Below are 18,406 nucleotides of genomic sequence, written 5' to 3' on the forward strand. Positions count from 1 at the left end.
CCCGCTGAGCCCCGACGACACGAGTTGGCTCCACCCGGGCTGGATGTGCCAGCACCAGGCTCATCCCCTGCCCCATCCCCAGCCCGGGGTGGGGGGGGCACCCACAGTGCGGCCCCCCACCTCACTCCCTCCCCTGGGGACCCAAAGAGAAGAAACACCTTTGTGCCTCCCACGGCTTTTCGGGCACTGGAAGGGTTTTATTAGAGTCGGTGGCGTTGGAGAGCATGGGTCCCTCCCCCCCGGGGGGGTCCCGGGGTAGTGGGGGGGGGCCACACCCAGCCGACCCCCTGCGGGTGCGTGGGGAGGAGGGTGGGGGGGTGCGCGCCGTGGCACAGGAGGGACATGCAGCGCAGAGCGGCTCGGCGGGGGGGACGGCGCTGTGGACCCCCCCTCTCCTGGCAGCTTTGAGGTAGATTGAACGTGGAGGGGGTGGGGGGGGGGGTGGGGAGAGGGATGGGGGGTGATGGGGTGGGGGGGCTCGGGGTGAGCAGCCACCTGCAGCCCCGGGGTAAAGCTGGGGGGACCCAGTGGGGCTGCTGGGGGGGCTGCGCTGTCCCCATGCCTGGTGGGGGGGGGGGGGGGGGGGCAAGGTCAGGGAGAGCCCCCAGGCCATGGAGCCCAGTGCAATTGGGGGGGAGGGTGGGGGGGTGTCCATGCTGCGCCTCGGGCTGTGGGGGTTCATTTCTGAGCAGCATCGTTGTGGGGAGGGGGGAGAAATTGGGCCGAGGGGGGGGTTTGGGGGGGCTTTTAATGTAAAAGAGTGGAAAGATGCTTGAACCGGTGGGACAAGGCGAGGGGGGACCAAGAACAAGCAGCTGCTCCCCCCTCCCCCTCCCCTTCCAACCCCCCCAAACCCAACTCTGACCCAAGGAGCTGGGGGAAGCGGCAGCCCCTTCCCTTCACCTGCTTCCTGGGGGGGGCCGGATCCAGGACCCGGCCCCCCCGAATCCTCCTGAGATCAAGCAGCAACACCCAAGGGCGCAGGTGACACCCATGGGCGCGGCGGGGTCCCCTCCAGCCGCCACCAAGGGGGGTGGCGTTATCCTGGGACCCCAATTAGAGCGGCGGATGCAGGGCCGGGGCGAGGCGGGAGCAGAGGAGCCCACTTAGGGGGGGCCGGGGGCTCCGGGGGGGGTGTGTGTGTGTGTGTGGGGTGGGGGGGCTCAGTCTTTCTGTAGCTACTGAAGACTTGGAGGTATTTCAGGAGCCGTGACGCTCCTCGTGTGTTGTCATGCAGCATCCAAAGATTGGGAAAGGGGGTGTGGGGGGTGTGTGTGTGTGTTTTGAGGTGGGGGGGGGGGGGGGCGGGGGGGGGGGGAGGGGGAAAAGGCTCAGATCTTGCTGTTTTCCAGGTGCGAGTCGATGTGTTTCACCAGGGCGTCGTCCGGGTAGCCGATGGGGAAGGCGAGCTGGCACAGCGGGCAGCTCCGCACCTCCGAGTCCACCGTCTCCAGCAGCAGCTGAAGGGGGGGGGGGGGCACAAGGTGGCACTGATGTGTGTGTGTGTGTGTGTGTCCCCCACCCTCATCACCACCCTCCTCCTCGCCGGCACCCTCCCACCGCTGCCCGCAGGCATGGGGAAACTGAGGCACGCTGCGGGGCGACCACCCTGCCTCTGTGTGTGTGTGTGTGTGGGGGGGGGGCTTCTCTTGCCTCTCCACCCCGCATCCCTGGGGGGGGGCGGGGATGTTTTGGGGAGGGGGGTGAAGTCCCACTTACGTTGATGGAGGGCCAGGACTGGGCGTGCTCTGCCCGGGCGTAGGCAGCGGCCGTCCGGCGCACGGCGTCGGCGTCGGGGACGGGGAAACCGGCGCAGAAGGAAGCGCAGCGGATGGCCCCCGCCTCGGGGCTGGGGGGGCTGGGGAGCGCCCACTCCTCTTCGTCCGATGACTGCTTCTCGAAGCGCACGTGCTCCTCGAAAGGCTCGCGGGCGCTCAGGGGGGACCCCGCGCCCCCCAGGTACACCTCGCCGTAGGGCCGGTGCTTGGGGAGCGTCGAGGCTTCGGGCTGGAGCCAGAGCGAGCGGCTCTGCTGGTGGTACAGGGCCACGTTGGTCACCTCCGAGTAGCTGCGGCGGCCCTGGAAGCCGGCTTTGATGTGACGGCTGGAGGGTTTGGCGTAACCCAGCTCCATCCTCTCACCGGGCAGCCGGTGCGGTGACACCGACGCCGGGGACGGGCACGGCGGCGGGGCTGGGGACCGGCGCTGCTGGGCGGGCGACTGGTTGGAAGGAGGCACCGGGGACCGACGTTGCTGGGCAGGGGATTGGCAAGGGCCGGGGGCCGGCGAGCGGCGTTGCTGGGCCGGCGACTGGCTGGGGGGTCCCGGCGAGCGCCGTTGCAAGGCTGGCGACTGGCACGGGGGGGCTGGCGGGCGCCCCGGCGGAGCGGGCGAGGGGCACTGCGGGGCGGGCGAGCGGCGTTGCTGGGCTGGGGAATGGCACTGGGACAGCGGGGAGTGGCGCTGGCCTGTGAAACAAAACGGGGAAGGGGCGGGGGGGAGAGGCACAGAAAAATGACACCACCCCCCACCACCCCCCCCCTCCATCAGCTCAGTGACACGGAAAATACCCCTCGTCACCCACGTTGCATCCCGGATGGATGGGGGGATGCTCCCCGGGTGGGATGCTCTTGGGGACATGCTCCCGGGGATGGACGATGACAGCCAGCGTGCTCTCCCCGTTTTTGGCGCCCCAGCCCTCTCCAGCTGTGGGGTGCAGACCCCCTAACCCTCCCCCCCCCCCAAGACCCCTCCTTACCGCTGTTGAGGCTCTTCTCCTGCAGCAGAGCGCGGAGGATCTGGCTCTGCAGGGAGCTGAGGTTCCTCAGGCGGCACAGCTCCTCCGTCAGCTCCGTGTAGGCCAGCGCCAGGTTCACCCTGCGGCAGGGACAAAGTGTCACCGCGGGGGGTGAGACATCCCCGATCCCCCCCAGCTGGGGAAGGGGGGGGCCCCCTGCCATGGGGGTGCCGTGGGAAGCAGTCAAACTTAGCCCCAATTCAGGTTTTTAACTCAAAAGGGAAACGCGGTGGCCGTGGATCGTACCCGTGGGCGCCGCGTGCATCGGGGAGCGGGGAGGGAGGTGGGTGCTGTGCTCATCCCCCCCCGGCTTTCGGAGGCCCTGACAAAGTCATCAATTTTCCCCAATTTCGGTGTCGCTTTTCAAAACCATATTCTCTGCGGTGATGCGAAGGGAGAAGCCGTCTCCCGAGGGCCCCCCGGGGCTGGGGGGCTCAGCGCATCCTCCGCGCCGCGCGCCGAGTTCAGCTGAGCCGTTGTGACACCCCGGGGACCCGGGAGACACCGGGCGTAACAGCAGCCGACAGGTCTGTCCCTGCCCGCCCTCCTGTCATCTCATCGGGGGGGGGGGAGGCGGGGAGGAAAAGAAGAAAAAGAAAAGAAAAAGAAAGAAAAGAAGAAAAAGAAAAAAAAAAAGAAAAAGAAGAAAAAGAAAAGAAGAAAAGGAAAAGAATAAAAGAAGAAAATGAAAAAAAAAAGAAAAATAAAAGAAGGAAAAAAGAAAAAAAAAGAACAAAAACTAAGAAGAAAAAAGATGGAAAAGAAGAAAATAGAGAAAAAAAAAGAAGTAGAAAATGAAGAAAATAGAAAAAGAAGAAAACAGAAAAAGAAGAAAAAGAATTGAGGGAAAAAAGAAAATAGAGAACAAATGAAGAAAATAAGAAAAAAAGTGAGAAAAAGAAAATAAAGTCAAAAAGCAAAAGACAAAAGAAGAAAATAGAAAAAGAAGAAAATAGAGACAAAAAGAAGAAATGAGAAAAAATAAGATAGAGAAACAGAGAAAAAGAAAATAAAGTGAAAAAGAAAAAGCCATTTCCTTGTCCGGGTCCCCATGTCACATCCCCAGAGTCCCCATGCCAGGGGGACACAGCGGTCCTGAGCCCCCCCGGCCACTCGCAGCCCCGTTGGCTCCCACCTCTCCTGCCTCAGTTTCCCCTCGGGGACCCATCACGAGCCCCCGGCTCCGAGCCCAGGACCCAGAGCAGAGCCAAAGCGGGGGGGTATGGGGGGTCCCCGTCTCCCCCAGCCCCACCGCTGGATTTCAGCCGCTCCCATGGGGGGGGGGGGGGCACCCCAGCTCCCCCAAAGTGATGCTGAGGTGCAGGGAGGAAGCGCCAAAACCGCAACGCAGGGGCGGAGGAGCGAGTGATGCCGGGGGGGGGGGGGGGGGGGGGCGGTTGTGTGTGTGTGGGGTGAATCGAGGCTGGGGGGTTGTGTGGGGGGGTGAGCAGTCCCTGGCCCCCACCCAGGGCACCCTGCCGGGCCCCCTGCCTGCACAGGGGGGAGCGCAGGGACCCTCCCGCAGCCTGCGGGGAGAGGCGGGGGGGGGGGGGGGTCCGCGAGGCTTTTGGGAAGGAAATATGGCAGAGGAGGGAAATGTGGGGGGCTCTTGGTGCGCCCGCCCTCCCCCCCCCCCCCCCCCCCCCCCAAAAAAAGCACTGTTTCAGGGCAAACTGTGGGGTTTTGATACGCAACTGCAGATAAGCCGTGAGAACAAAACAGCCACCGAAAACCCGGCCGCCCACGCCTGCCCGGCTGCCCCAAGCGCCGCGGAGCTGCGTGGCTGCTCTGGGGGGAGCAGCTGGAGCTGGCGGGACCCCGTGGGGCCCCCCCCGGCCCTGGTGGGATCCTGTGGGACCCCCCCCCCTCCATCACCGGCAGCGTGTCCCCAAATCGTCCCCCGGCAGAGATGCTGCAGCTGGATGGGGGGGGGGGGGATAGAGAGAGGGGCTGCCAAGCATGGCTTAGACATCCCCCCCCCCCCCTCAACCAGGACCCCCAAAGCGAGGGGTTGGGGACACATGGTGGGGCTGAGCGGCAACGTGCCCCCCTCCCCCCCCCCAAACCACCCCAGCCCCAGCTCAGGGCGGGGGGGAAGCGGCTCCCCCCCCTTCCTCCAGCAAATGAGACCCATCACCCCCCCGGCACAGTTGGTACCCAGAGAGATGCCAACCGCATCACATCCCGCCTGCTCCACCGCAGTGCTGCCCCCCTCCCCGTGCCCCCCCCCCCCCGGCCCTGGGTGGTCCCCAAAAACCTGGCGGGGGGGCGGGGTGGAGCACACCCACCCACCCCCCAGTATCTTTGTACCACCGGGACTGGGGCTTGGCCCCCACCCTCTGTGACAAAGTTAATCCACGGTGTGTGGGTGCTGGCCAGGGCACAGAGCTTCCCCCTGGGTGGGGGGACATCGGGGGGGGGGGGGGGGGGAGGGAAAGGAAGGGGTGACCGAATCACACCTGGTAAACAAAAAGCAGGCGAAGACTGAAATAAAAGCAGGAACCGCAGGCGTAGATGCCATCGCCGGGGGGAGCGTGGGCTGGGGGGGGGGGGTGTGGCGCCTGGCCCTACCCCAGCAGCCGCTTGGCCCCCCCCTTTGCTGGAGGAGCGGGGTGGGGGGAGCCAGGGAGGGGAGCAGGGGACAGACGGGGACGTCCCAGCACAGGCAGCGAAACATCGTTAGCAAAGGAGGCAACGAGCACGGCGGCAGCCCTGGCACGGGCACCCATGGGTGCAAGAGTCATTAACACCCCCCCCCCAAAATCCCACCAAAATGGTGTCAGCAGCTGCATAGCGAGAGAGCACAGAGCTGGTGAGGGGTGTGGGGGGGTGCTCCGACCCCCCCTGCACCCGACCCCCCCCAGATTTGCGCTGCGGTACCCCTGGGTGGCTGCGGGGAGATCCTGGGGATGGATCCTGCAAGGCAGCCCCCGGTCCTGTGGCTGCCCAGCACCCTCCGTGTCCCCCCCCCCCACCCCGTGTCCCCCACCCCTGCTCCCCCCCGGGCCTTTCCCTGCGATTTAGCTCCTGGCTTTTCCCGGCCCCCTCCCAAGGAAGCACAAGGGGGAATGGCTGGGACCTCAGAAAGTAGAAAAAAAAAAAAAAAAAACCAAACAAAAAACAAGAAAAGAAATAAAGCAACCAAAACAAAATTAAAGAAAAAAAAAAAAAAAAAAAAGAGGGGCCAGGGGGACCCCCACCCGCTCACATCGTGGCAACACGCTGACTAATGCGGCAAAAGCCAGGCAGAAAAGTCACCCAGAGATGGAAAGCGCTGATAAGGCACCTTTCACACCAAAAAAAAAAGTGGTGGAGAGGTGCAGGTTACGAAAAAAAGAGCTGTATTTAGAAGAAAAGACTGGGGAGGGAAGGCTGTGCCCGGGGAGGGGGGGAAGGTGCTCCCAGGCCTGGGGGTGAGGGGTGTGGAGCCAGCCGTGCCTCAGTTTCCCCCACTCCAACCTGAGGAAGTCAGGCTTAAAAACAAGGTGGGTTTGGGAAATATTAATACATATATTTGGATTTTTATTTCCCGGTGGGGACTGGGTAGTGTGGGTGGGGGGTCGGGGGGGGGCACGAGTGGGGGAGCTCAGCTCTCCCGGCCATGGCAGGGCTGAGCTTTGTGAAAAATAAAGGGAATGAACAGGGGGGAAGCGTGGGGAGGGTTATCGAGGGACCCCCCCCGCCCCCCAGGAGGTGCCATGGAGGGATGGGGCCCCCAGGGATACCAGCCGTGTCCCGTCCCCCCCCCCCCTCCCCGAGCCCTGCGTGCCGATTTACACTGAGGAGACAAAAAACAGCAAAAGCATCTGACAAGTTGGGAAAAAGGAGGGGGGAACCGCCCCCCCCCCCCCCCAAACACCCCGGCCCCTTCCCGGTGCCAGGCGAGTCCCCACGTGTCACCTTTCATCTGTCTACAGCTTGGCACGGGCTGCCAGCCCCGGTGTCACAGCCTGGGGGGGGGACACAGGGACAGGGGTGCCAAATCCCGCTCCTGCATCCCGGCAGCCCCCCCCCCCCCCCCCCCCCCCGCATGAGGACAGCGGCATAACGAGGCTGTTGCCTAATTAAACGGGTTACAAGCGGCTGCTTTGCACACCCTGGGGCCAGGATTGGGCTCGGGGAGGGTTAGGGGGTCCGGGCACAGCCACGCCGCCTCCCCCCATCTCTCGTCAACCCTCCCTGGATTTGGGGGTGTCTTGGCACAAACCCCCAAACCCGAGGTGCTCAGGTCCTGTCCCAGCCCCACGCGGTGCCCGGGGGTGCCCTGTTGAAGCCCCCCCCCCGAGAGCTCACAGCTGCAGGGAGGGGGAGGCCAGGAAGGGGCGCGAGGCCCGGGGGATGGACTCCTGGCACCGCACCGGCTCCGCACCCAGTTACACCATTACCAAAAAAAAAAAAAATTAAAAAATAATAAAAAAAAAAAAATTAAAATACACTGGCAGGGTTGGGTGCAGACCTGGGGTGCCCAGTGCTCCTGGTGCTGCCCGGTGCAGCCAGGCGGGTGTCCCAGAGCCTGGCACAGCTGGGTGCTGTGGTACAGCTGGGTGCCCGCACGGCACAACTGGGTGGCAAGGCTGGGTCCCCATGGCACGGCTGGGGGGCACAACTGGGTGCCAGTGGCACGGCTGGGGGGCACAACTGGGTGCCAGTGGCACGGCTGAGGGGCACAACTGGGTGCCAGTGGCACAGCTGAGGGGCACAACTGGGTGCCAGTGGCACGGCTGAGGGGCACAACTGGGTGCCAGTGGCACAGCTGAGGGGCACAACTGGGTGCCAGTGGCACAGCTGGGGGGCACAACTGGGTGCCAGTGGCACGGCTGGGGGGCACAACTGGGTGATGTGGCACGGCTGGGGGGCACAACTGGGTGCCAGTGGCACGGCTGGGGGGCACAACTGGGTGATGTGGCACGGCTGGGGGGCACAACTGGGTGCAATGGCACAACTGGGTCCCCACGGCACGGCTGGGTGGCACAGCTGGGTGCAATGGCTCAACTGGGTGCCGTGGCACGGCTGGGTGGCACAGCTGGGTGCCCGTGGCACAGCTGAGTGCCCGTGGCACGGCTGGGTGCCCAGGCCGGGTGCCGTGGCACGGTGTGGGCTCGCTGCTCACGGCAGCCACAAGCCGTCAGTGCCCTCTGGAGGCAGCGGCACACTCGCCGGCACCGCGCAGACTGTTTGGTGCCGGACACTGGCCTACGGTCACCCCACGCCCGGAGCCCAGTTCAACTCCAAACTCCCGGGGCGCAGGATCCCACCTGCCCGCAGCACTTCGGGGCGCGGAGGGGGGGGAGCCCCCAGGAACCCTGCCCAAAGGGAGGTCCTGTCCCCCCCAGGATGTGAAGCCCCGCGGTGCCCCAGCAGAGAGTCCCGCGTGTCCCCATCCCTCCCTGCCAGAGTGGGGACCCTCCCCACCCCCCAGTCCACCCCCTGCACTTACTGGTCATCGCCCACCTTCTTCACCCAGGCCATGTCCCGCTCCGACTGGTCCTGGGGAGAGCAGACATCCCGTCAGCACCCTGACCCCCACGCAGCGGGGATGGGGGGTGGTCCCCCGCGGTGGGACCCTGCCCGCTACCTGCTCCCGGGTGTCCTGCAGATGTTTCAGCTCCGCTTGCAGCCGCTCGCACTCGGCCTTGAGCTGCTCCTCGCGGTGCTGGGAACGTTGGTTTTCCTGCCGCGCCGCCTCCAGTTCGGCCTCCAGCCCCCGGCTCTGCCAGCCCCCCCGGCACGCTCCAGCACTGCGGGGCAGGGCACGGCTCAGCCCCCGGCACCGAGCCCCCGGGGAGGGTGGTGGGGTTGGGGTGGAGTTCCTGGGGGGGGGGGGGTGTGTTCTGTGGGGTGGGGAGGGGGGGCGGCTCACCATGGGTCAGGCCGGGGTTGGGGTGCAGGGCGAGGAAAGGCACCTCCTGGCCCGGCAGCGGGGTGCCCAGCCCGGGGAAGGTGCCACCGTCGCGCTGCCGCAGTTGCTGCTCCAGGCTCCGGATGCGGCTCAGGTGCGTCTCCACCAGCGCCCGCTGCCCGGGGAGGGGGGGGGGGGGGAGTGGGGTGGAAAAGGGCTGAGCCCCATACACACAGCACCCCCTCCCGGGGGTTCATCCTGCCCCCGTGCTCCCCCCACCCCCCCACCCCCCCCTTTTTTCCCCGGCAGACCCGGCACTCGGGGTCCCCGTGGAGCTGGTGGCCGTCGTGACCGGGTGGGGGGGGGGGGGGTTCCATCCCCAGCACATGGCCAGCTCAGAAGGGGGTGGCACGGCGGGGGTGGCCCCCGGGTTGGCAGAGGAAGCCGGGGGTGCCCCATTGACCCCAAGCATGTGGTGCTGAGATGGGGGGGGGGGGACACCCCAGGCACCGCGCCGGAGCCGGGAGCATCCCTCGGCGAGGTGGAACGGGGAAGAGATGGGGATAAACCTGAGCCACGTGCGTCACCCACCGCAACCCCCAACGTGGCCGTAACGGGGGCGAGCAGCCACGGGCCCCCCCGCCCCCCCCCTCCCAGCCCTGCGTCCCCACCGAATCCTGGCAGCGGCACTTGGCAGCGCCGGGGGGGGGGGGGGGGGGGGGGGCGTGGAGCAGCAATCTGCCTGTCACAGAGCGGGGAAGGGGACCCCGCCGTCCCCAGGCACCCGTCCCCGCTGGCACCCACCATCTCGCCCAGCTCGGTCTCCAGCTCAGCCTTCTCCACGCACAGCTTCTCGTAGGCCTGGATCATCTCCTCCAGCTGCTCCTCCCGCTCTTTGCTCTTCTGCAGCTACCGGGGGGAGGCAGGAGGGGGTGGGTGGGCAGCTCGGGGGGCCCCCCCCCCCCCCCCCAAGCCTCCCTCACCTCGTGCTGGAACTGGTTGAGCTGCTGCTGCAGCGACGCCTTCTCGCTCTTGAGCAGCGACGTCTCCTTGGCCTCGTAGAGGGAGAAGATGTGCTCCTCCCCGAACTCGCCGATCAGCGGGTACTGCGGCCAGGGGGCAGGGGCATCAGCGGGGACCCCCGGCCCCCCCTCGCCCCCCCCCCCCCACCCCTCCCCGGCCCCTCACCTTGACCTCGTACATCTTGAGCCGGCGCTTGAGCGTGGAGTTCTCCCTCTCCAGCCCCGTCAGCCGGTTCTTGATGTCGTCGTAGGCGGTGATGAGGGCGAAGTGGGAGGCCGAGCACATCTCGCCCGAGAGGTCGGTGTTGGGGCTGTCGAGCCAGTCGTCGTCCGGCCCCAGCGCCTCCTGCGTCAGGATGCTGATGTCGTCCTCGAACATGGAATCCATGTCCTGCCTGGGGGGGGGGTGGGGGGGGGAGCGGCGTGGATGGACAGACAGACAGCTGACGGTCACTCCGTGGCCTCACTCCCTGGGCGAAGCGGGGATGAACCCAGCCGGGAGCAGCCCGAAGCCCCCCTGGAGCAGGCTGAGCTGGGGGGGGGGGGCACTGGGTGCAGGATCCAGCCTGGGGCAGGGGGAGCTGCGAATCGCAGCCCCCCACCCCATCAAAATCTGGCCGGGTCCTGGGGACGAAGTGGGATCTGACGGAGCTCGGCACGTCCCTAAGGCAAAGGATGAAGGACGGTCCTGGGAGCCGTCACCGGCAGCAGCTCCGACCCCGCAGCACCCCCCGGGGTGGTGGGGGGACACCAGCCAGTGGAATGGGGGGGGGGGGGGGGGAACGGGGGTCCTGGCAGCCCCCACAGCAGTGGCCAGCACCGACAAGGGCAGGAGCTGGGGTGGCAGTGAGCATCCTCAGCCCCGGGAGGGGGACACGGTGACTTCCCCCATGTCCCCCCCCTCCCCCCGGGGAACGGGCACCACGAATAGCATGGGGTGCTGCTGCCACCCCCCACCTGCCCCCCCCGCCACACGCGAGCTGCTTCCCACCCTCCCACACCTCCGCGGCGGAACGCAGCCCGTGCCGTGCCCTATATACCGGCGCTGCCGCTCACCCACCCCCCCCCAGCCCCGGGGGTGGGGGGAGCCACCTCCTTCCCGGTGTGGCACCCCGAAACAGCCCCAGGGAGGCGGGAGGGCCTGATCCTGCCTGTCCCACTCTGCCCAGCACCACAAGATTTGTCCCCGGTTGAGGATTTGGAGCGGTCGAGGCTCCCAAAAGCCGCTGCCACCGGTGGCTCCGCTGCGGCTCCCGGCCCGGCGGGGAAAATGCGCCTCGACAGCGACTGCGGTGCTGAGCCAGACAACGCTCTGGCACTGTGTGTGTGTGTGTCCCCTTTGCCCCCCCGTCCCGGCTGGGGACCCCGCGGGCACCGGGGTGACCGCATGCAGCCTCGCCAGCTGGGGCAGGCAACCGGGAGCTGCCGCCGCGCAAATAATTCATAGCACGAAGCCAGGAGAGGGAGGCGATTTCTGCAGGGTGATGGGGGACACAGCCTGGGCCCCCCCCCCCCCCCCTCCCCGTGCTGCTGCCAGAGCCTGGGGCGAGCCCAGCCCCCCGGCACCCCCAGCCCTGGGGTGGGGGCAGACCCCCCGCCCAGTGTTCCCACAGCCCCAGCGTGGCCAGGGCTGGGTGGCTGTGGGTCGCAGCCTCCGGTGGGATGAGAAGCACGAAACGTGAACAAACCCCCCCCCCCGGCATTGTGACCCCCTCCTCTGTCCCCTTCCCCACGAGGGACTTAAATCTGCCCCCCCCCCAGGGTAGCGATGGAAGGGACCCCCCTCTGCTCGGGCAGGGAAGGCACCATCATCATCATCATCCCCCCTAAGAAAACTAAGGTGCTCCTGTGAGGCGAGACAGGGCTCCCCAAGTCCCTGTGACCCCTCAAAGCAAGACCCCAGGAGTCCCGGGTGCGCAGAGCCCTGCTGGGGGGGGGGTCCTGGGGGCACCATGGAGGCAGAAGGGGAGCCCCCAGTGTTGAGCAGGGACAGGACCCTCTCCCTCCCTGACCCCCAGGGCCCGGCAGCAGCTCTGCACCCAGAATCTCCCAGCCCGGCCCCGCTGCTCCCCGAACCGTGCCTCAGTTTCCCCCCCTTTCCCTTCTCTATCCCACACGGTGCCACCTGCCTTGCGGCGGGCCCCGGGCGCGGGGCGAGGCGGTGCGGGCTGGGCAGGGCTGCGGCGCGGGCACGCGCGTCTCAGGCGTCGGCGGCGCGGGCAGGGAGCGGCGGCGGGCGGGCGCTCGGGAGATCAGCCACGAGAGGGTCAGCAGGAGATGGCGGCGCCGTCATTAGGCTCCAGGGGTAACGGCGGAGGTTCCCACGGCGCCGCGCTGGCTACGCTCCCACCACCTTCCCCGTGCGGTCGGCCCCTCCTTGAGGCCTAGAAATGCTTTTAAAGAGAGCGAAAACGGGGCTGCAGCTCCCCAGCGCCGGGCCGGGGAGCGGCAGCTCACGGCCCCAGTGTGCCAGCGGGACTGGGAATGGGCTGCGCTGGGATGCTGGCACCCAGGTGGCATTTGGGGACAAACACCAGACAGCTGCCCGGCCCCCCCAGCAACACCCCGCTTTAGGGGAGTTGAGGGGGGTGGGGGTGTTTGGGAGGATGCAGCCAACTGCCCCCCCCCCCCCCCCCCACCACGCACCCCGAGCCTCGGGGGGCTGCGCTGGGGACAAGCCCCCTCCTCATTGCTGTGACCTCCCTGGGTGCCTTCCCCGCTGCTGGTGGGGGTGGGAGGTGAGGGGGGGGGATTTGGGGGGGGGGGGGGGGGGATGGAGGCCACCCCCACGGCCCAGAGCGAGCGCAGACGGGCTGCAAGCCTGCGTGTAAACCGGCGTGTAAACCGGAGCTGGGAGCCAGCGAGCCCCCCCCCCCCCCCCCCCCCATCCCCGACACCGGGAGCGGGGCCCGGGCAGGCGGGTGAGCCCGGGCCGGGGGTCGTGGGCACCGGCGAGGGGGTTGGGGGCGGGGGGGGGGGGTACGGACATGGCCTGCGGTGCCTCCGGTAACCACCCCCCCCCCGGAGCAGCCCCGGCCCGGTGCCGCCCAGCCCGGTGTCGCACCGCGGCCGGGCAGGGACCGGGGCTGGGGGGGGGGGGAGATGATGGGGATGGGGGGGGAGATGATGGGGATGCGGGGGGAGATGATGGGGCTGGGGGGGGAGATGATGGGGATGGGGGGGGAGATGATGGGGATGGGGGGGGAGATGATGGGGATGGGGGGGGAGGAAACAGGCCCGGGTAGGGCGGGGGCAACCCCGTTCTTCCCTCCGCGCCCCCCCCCCCCCCCGCCCCGCCAGCCCCGGCCCAGGCCCCGCACTCACCGGCGATGCGATGCGATGCGATGCGGCGCCCGCCGGGATGCGGCTCCTTCCCGGTCCCGGTGTCGGTCCCGGTGTCGGTCGGTCCCGGCCGCAGCCCCGGCCCCGGCCGCCGTTTCTTCCGCTCCGGAGACACCGCGAAACCACGTGGGTACCGGGCGGCCGCCAGCCCCTCCCCCCGCCGGTGCCGCCCCCCCCCCCCCCCCCCGGGGCACGGCGGGTCCCCGTGATGCTCCCGGCGACGGGGGAAGGGGGGGGTGTGTGTGTGTGACACACACATCCCCCCCCCGCACGCTGGCCCGGACCCCCACCCTGCAGCCCCCTCCACCCCCCCCCCCGGTGTGTGTGTGTGTGTGAGGGGGGGGGGGGGGGCGCACACACCGGACCCCAACCCCCTTCTGCAACCGGGGCACACACACCCCCCCCAGCAATGCTGGCCCCGGGACCGGGGGGGCTTCTCCCGGGGGGGCGATGAGCTGCAGCCACACACCATGGAGGGGCTGGGCTCACACACACACACAACTCCCCCCCCCCCCCCCCGCCATGAGAACATTTTATTCCTTGAATTGTTCTCTCGGAGCCGCTTCCATTATGGAATTACATTTTTTTTTCCCCTTTGCTGCGCAGGGTTATTAATAGCTGCTCTCCTTTCACCGGCGCCGCTGCTGCCGGGGGGCTCCACCGGTGAGTCCCGCGTTCTGGGGGGGTGGGGGGACACAGATCCCTGCAGCCCCCCCCGGGGTGGGGGGGGAACGCTGCCAAGCCTGGACGGCCGGACCCACAGCACGGTACAACCAGACCTACGGCACCTGAGGACCCCGACGGCACGAGCATCCCTGCCAAGGCCTCGTCCCACCCCACCGGAGGAGTTGGGGGGGGGGGGGAAGTGGAGCCCCAAGGAATAAGGGAGGGGGCGGTGGGGGCTTTGCTCCTGCCCAGGCAGCGACTGGGGGGACGCCAGCATGATCCTGCATCCCGGCCTTCTGCCTCCATCACACGACGGCTGGTGCTGGGCCAGGGAGGGGGAAAAGGTGTCAGTGCAGAACCAGGAAAAGAGGTTTGGCTTCACCCAGCCCCTGTCCCGTCCGTCCCCCCCCTGTCCCCCCCACTTCAGACACCCAAAGGGAGCAAAACCCCGAGCTGAGGAGCTCCTCTGGGGGCCCCCCCACCCTCGACTCCCCCCCTTCCTGGCACTGCGCTGAGCGCGGCCGTAGCATCGCTCGGATGGAGCCCGGGCTGCGCCGCGGCGATTCGGCGCATGGAGCATCACCACGGGACAAACCCCCCCGTGCCCCCCCCCCCTTTCCCCAGCCCAGGTTGGCACCGGTGGGTCCACGCTCCTGGGAGGCCGAGGTGCCGGGTGATTCCCGGGGCTGGAGCAGAAGCCGGGTGCCACTCGGGGGGGGTTCCAAGCCGAAAACACAACGTGAGACCCAGGAGGTTTGGGGAGGCCAATCCCAGGTGGGCACCGGGCTGCTCTGAGGCTTCGGCGAGCAAAGTGTGGCCTTTTCCATCTGAATTGCTGCCAGGGAAGCAGAGTGTTGCCTTTGGTGCGTGGCCCGGAGAAGAAAAACAGCTCTTGAGGGGGGTTGCAGGGCTGGGCTGAAAGACAGAAGAGAGAAGAGGACCACCAACCCCGGGGGAATTCGAGGGGCATGCAGGAGCCGCGCTCGGTCGCAGACAGGGCTCTGGAAAAATCCCGAGTGCCAGCTCCCGGCTTTGCTGGCGCTGGCAGATTGCTGCAAAGCACTTTGAAGTGCAAATTAAGGTTTTTCCATCAGGTTCGAAGTTAATTTTGACGCAAAGCAAGCAGCACGGCGGCCTCGGCCCCGCGCGCGCGACGGAGGCAGGCGCCGAGCCGGGGATGCGCAGCCCCGCGGGGAGCAGGGGGCAGGGGGATGTGGCCCAGCGTGTGTGTGTGTCCCCTCCCCGAGTGGCTGCGCGCAGGGGATGGGGCACAACGATCCCCCTGCACGAAGAAAAAGCCTTGCAAGGGCGCCGGGAGCTGTCGCGGGGCTGGCTGCGGAGGGGGAGGAGGGCAGAGGGAGAATTTAGAGGCAGGAGGAACGGTCCAAGCTCCTGCAATGGTCACCCGTGTAAAACCCAGGCCCTGGGATTTGGGGGTCCCCCCATTGCACCCCCCCTGGCCAACACACCATCTGGGGGAACCGCAGCTACGGGCAGAGCCGGGGATGATCCCCTAAAATTAAGGGCGGGCTCGCAGCCCCCCCAGACACTCGAGGTGCAGAGGTTGGGAGATGCAACGCCCGGAGTGACGGGAGCCGCGTTTACAGCCAGCTTTCGCAGCAATTGGTGCAAACCCACGTAAAATCCCGACTTCCCAGCAGCGTCTGTGCACGAACTCACCAAGGCAGAGCGATCCCAAGTCGTTTGCTGGGCAGCGGTCCCGCAGCGCGGCTGCCCCGGGCACCGTAAGGGTGCCAGCGGGCCGGAATCCACACACTCACCCCATCAGTCCTCCCCTGTCAGCTCCCAGCTTTGCTCGCAGCCGAGAAAACGCCAGCACCCACCTCCCTGCCCAGGAGCTCCGTCGGCCTCTCAGCCGCTTCAAAATCCCACTCAAAGCCACATTTCTCCATCCCCCCCCCCCCATAACACCGCTGCCAGGGACGGTCCCTCGTGCGCCCGGCCCCGCTGTCACCCTGCAGCTGGGGCGGGGGAGCTGCCTCCCCCTGCACCTCCCAGATCCCCATCGTAACTCCGTGACTGAATTATTGAACTCTAATGCGTTTTCGGGGGCGCTCGAGGCGGCTCATCAGCCCGTGTCCGCAGTGCCCACGGCAGGGAACGATGGAGAGCGGGGGGGAGGCGCAGGGGACCAGCAATCTCTCCTGCCCCCCTCTTCAACCCCTGTTACGTGGGGGCCGCAAACTCCCCGGGTTCACACAAGGCCTGAGCTGTGATAGAAATATCAGTCAAACCACCCCCCCCCCCCCCCAAAACGTCGCCTTCATCATCCTCAGTGGCTGTCTCTCATTTGTCACCCTCGTTAACCGCATTCAGAGGGGATGCAGGAGCCTGTCACGTCCCTCAATCAAAAGCTTTACTTACTCGAGGAAAACTATTTATCGCGCTTACGGTGGAGGCAGCGTTGGGCTCCTTGGTTATTACCGGCAAAAGTAAATGAGCCTGGCTGCCTTTTGGCAGGGGACACTTAAAATCCGCCCCCCCCCCCCGGTGATGCCCAGCAGCAGCACGAGCCTGCAGCCGGCTGTGGTTTTCCTTCCCACCCCCGTCAGCTCCAGCCACCGCTGGGCCAAAGCCAAGTAAATTCATGGGTCGGTTCCTGCTGACGAACAGGGTCTACCACGGGAACGCAAAACTCCATCGCCACCAGCAGCCACGGACGCGGTTGGGGAAAGTGCTGCTGCGAGCAGAGGGGGTGAGAGCAGCGCCCAGGCATCCGTACGGGGAGAACCTCATCGCCCTGCCCCGCGGAGTGGAAATCCTCCGACCGTCTCCCACTTGGCTCAGCTGGCCGCGCTGGCTCGAGAGCCAAGCCCCACGTCTTCAAAAAGGCAGCACCGAGCTCGTCTCTCACCTGTCCAGGACCCCCCGGGGGTGTCCGAGCACCCCCACCGAGGTGCTCACCACCCCTGCAGTAACGAGCCCCCCGGTAACGTGCTGGGGGGGGGGGGGTGTGGGGTGCTGCACCCCTGGGCTCCCCAAAACCCACGGCTCTGAGCACGGAGCGGCTTTGCTGAAACACACGAGGCGGCTGCAGCCGCCCGAAACCGTCGCGTCAGCCGGCACCGGAGAGCTGCGCCGGTGGGGCTCTTGGGTTTTCTCCCCGGAGGCTCGAGCTCAGCTGGGCAGGACCCAAGCGAAGGGCTGCGAGCCCTCCTCGCCCAACCCTGCCGCTGCCCGATCCCCGGTCCTGGCCCCGGGAGCAACAAGAGGAGGCGGCTACAGGGGAGTGGAAGCTGCACCCCGCACCCAGAGAGGATAAAACCCCGTAAATCCCCCCGCCGGAGCCCGTCCCTGATCAGCACAGCCCTTCGGTGCTCCTGGCTCGGCCCCTCCAGCTCCCGGGGGCTGGGAGCAGGGATGCTGGCTGTCTCCCAGCTGGACTCCGGGGTATTTCAGATCCCTGCAGCCACCCCAGCGTGGCCGCACGGTGCCCAGGTTTCCCGGGGGGGGGGGTGGGGGGTGGTTGATCCCCGACAGGGGGAAAGGAGGAACCTCCATCGCTCCCCGGCCGCCGCGTAAAACCGCCCGCTCCGCTCCCAGCCGGCGCCTCAGCATCGGGGTTATAAAGGAGACCAGCTGTAAAAATTAAGGTGTGTCTTCCCCCCCCCCCCAAGCTGAAAAAGTTTCGCTGCAGAGCGGTGACGCCAGCTCCGAGGCCACGCTGACCGCCCTGTCGCCGTGCCACCCCCCGGGGTGGGAAACTGCTGCGTTCAGCAAGCGCTGCCGGCGCCAGACAGCGACTGCGAGCTGCAGCAGCCCTTCGCAGGAGGGCAGCCAGGCCACGCCGCCACCGCCGAGACTTAGAAAATCAAGTTTTTTTTTTGTTTGTTTTGTTTTGGTTTTTTGTTTTTTTTTTTTTTTTTCCCCCCCCTCCCCACAAGGCTGGAGGAAAATTGAGTTTTGCCCTCACGCCGTCCCGCGGGAGCTCGGTACAGCCCGCTCACCTCGAGCCACCCAGCACCGGAAAGATGCTAAATAATAAAAATCCAGCGTCGGGAGAAGAGCCTGAGCTCCTGCTCCCAGAAATAGCTCTGCACGGCCCCGCTATCCTCGGGTGCCGGAGTGGCACATATGGCTGATGACACACTGCTGTCACCTCCGGCTCCCCCAAAGAGGAAACGGGCGATCGTCACTCATTGAGCGCACACCCACACAGTCTCTCCGAGCCACCGCGGCGGCGGGGGAAGAGTGCTGGCAGGAGGAGACGCGGCGGGCTCTGGGAAAACGAAGCAGCAGCACAAAAAAAAAAAAAAAAAAAAAAAAAAAAGTAAGGAAAACAAAAATAAAGCAGCGGCTTCTCTTTTTTTTTTTTTTTTGGTTAATTTAGAAGGTAAATAAATCGGTCCTACCGATTCCTTAGTCATTGGGTCCTTTCCAAGCGTTGTTACGGCGGGGGCGCAGGCGACGCGGGGACGGCGCTGGCGTGTCGCGGCCGGTTAAAAGTCTTTGCTATCAGGAGGCAGCCGGGCCCCGAAGCGCCGGTTCCTGCGCTAGGTACGACGGACAAATTGACAAAATGAAGTTAAGAAAGGGTCCTCGGTTCGGAGCTGAAAGGTCGGGATTGCACTAAGGGGCACCTTCGGAGGTGACACCTCTTCCCCCACCTGCGCCGAGATGAAGTTTAGAAGGAAAGGGCTTGACCCTTTCGAGCTCCCACTCGTGCCACTGTCGCAGCCCCCCCCCCTCCCCGCCGAGGCGGGCTCTGCTGAGACAAGG

General features: G+C 66.6%; 1 protein-coding gene across 1 annotated transcript; it reads right to left on the reverse strand.

The window, feature by feature from the left end:
- Positions 1-176: 176 nt before the first annotated feature.
- TBKBP1 (TBK1 binding protein 1) lies at positions 177-13,137 on the reverse strand. The gene is given in 12 exon segments (XM_042787059.1): positions 177-1,460; positions 1,720-2,468; positions 2,759-2,877; positions 8,235-8,284; positions 8,373-8,519; positions 8,522-8,535; positions 8,658-8,811; positions 9,441-9,545; positions 9,620-9,742; positions 9,825-10,049; positions 11,784-12,051; positions 12,983-13,137. Coding segments are annotated over 10 exon segments (1,812 nt in total). The 5' UTR covers positions 10,047-10,049; positions 11,784-12,051; positions 12,983-13,137; the 3' UTR covers positions 177-1,331.
- Positions 13,138-18,406: the final 5,269 nt, after the last annotated feature.

The sequence above is a fragment of the Tyto alba genome, unplaced genomic scaffold, assembly GCF_018691265.1.
Source record: "Tyto alba isolate M040663 unplaced genomic scaffold, T.alba_DEE_v4.0 Super-Scaffold_12, whole genome shotgun sequence".
In the NCBI taxonomy this organism is placed as follows: Eukaryota; Metazoa; Chordata; class Aves; order Strigiformes; family Tytonidae; genus Tyto; species Tyto alba.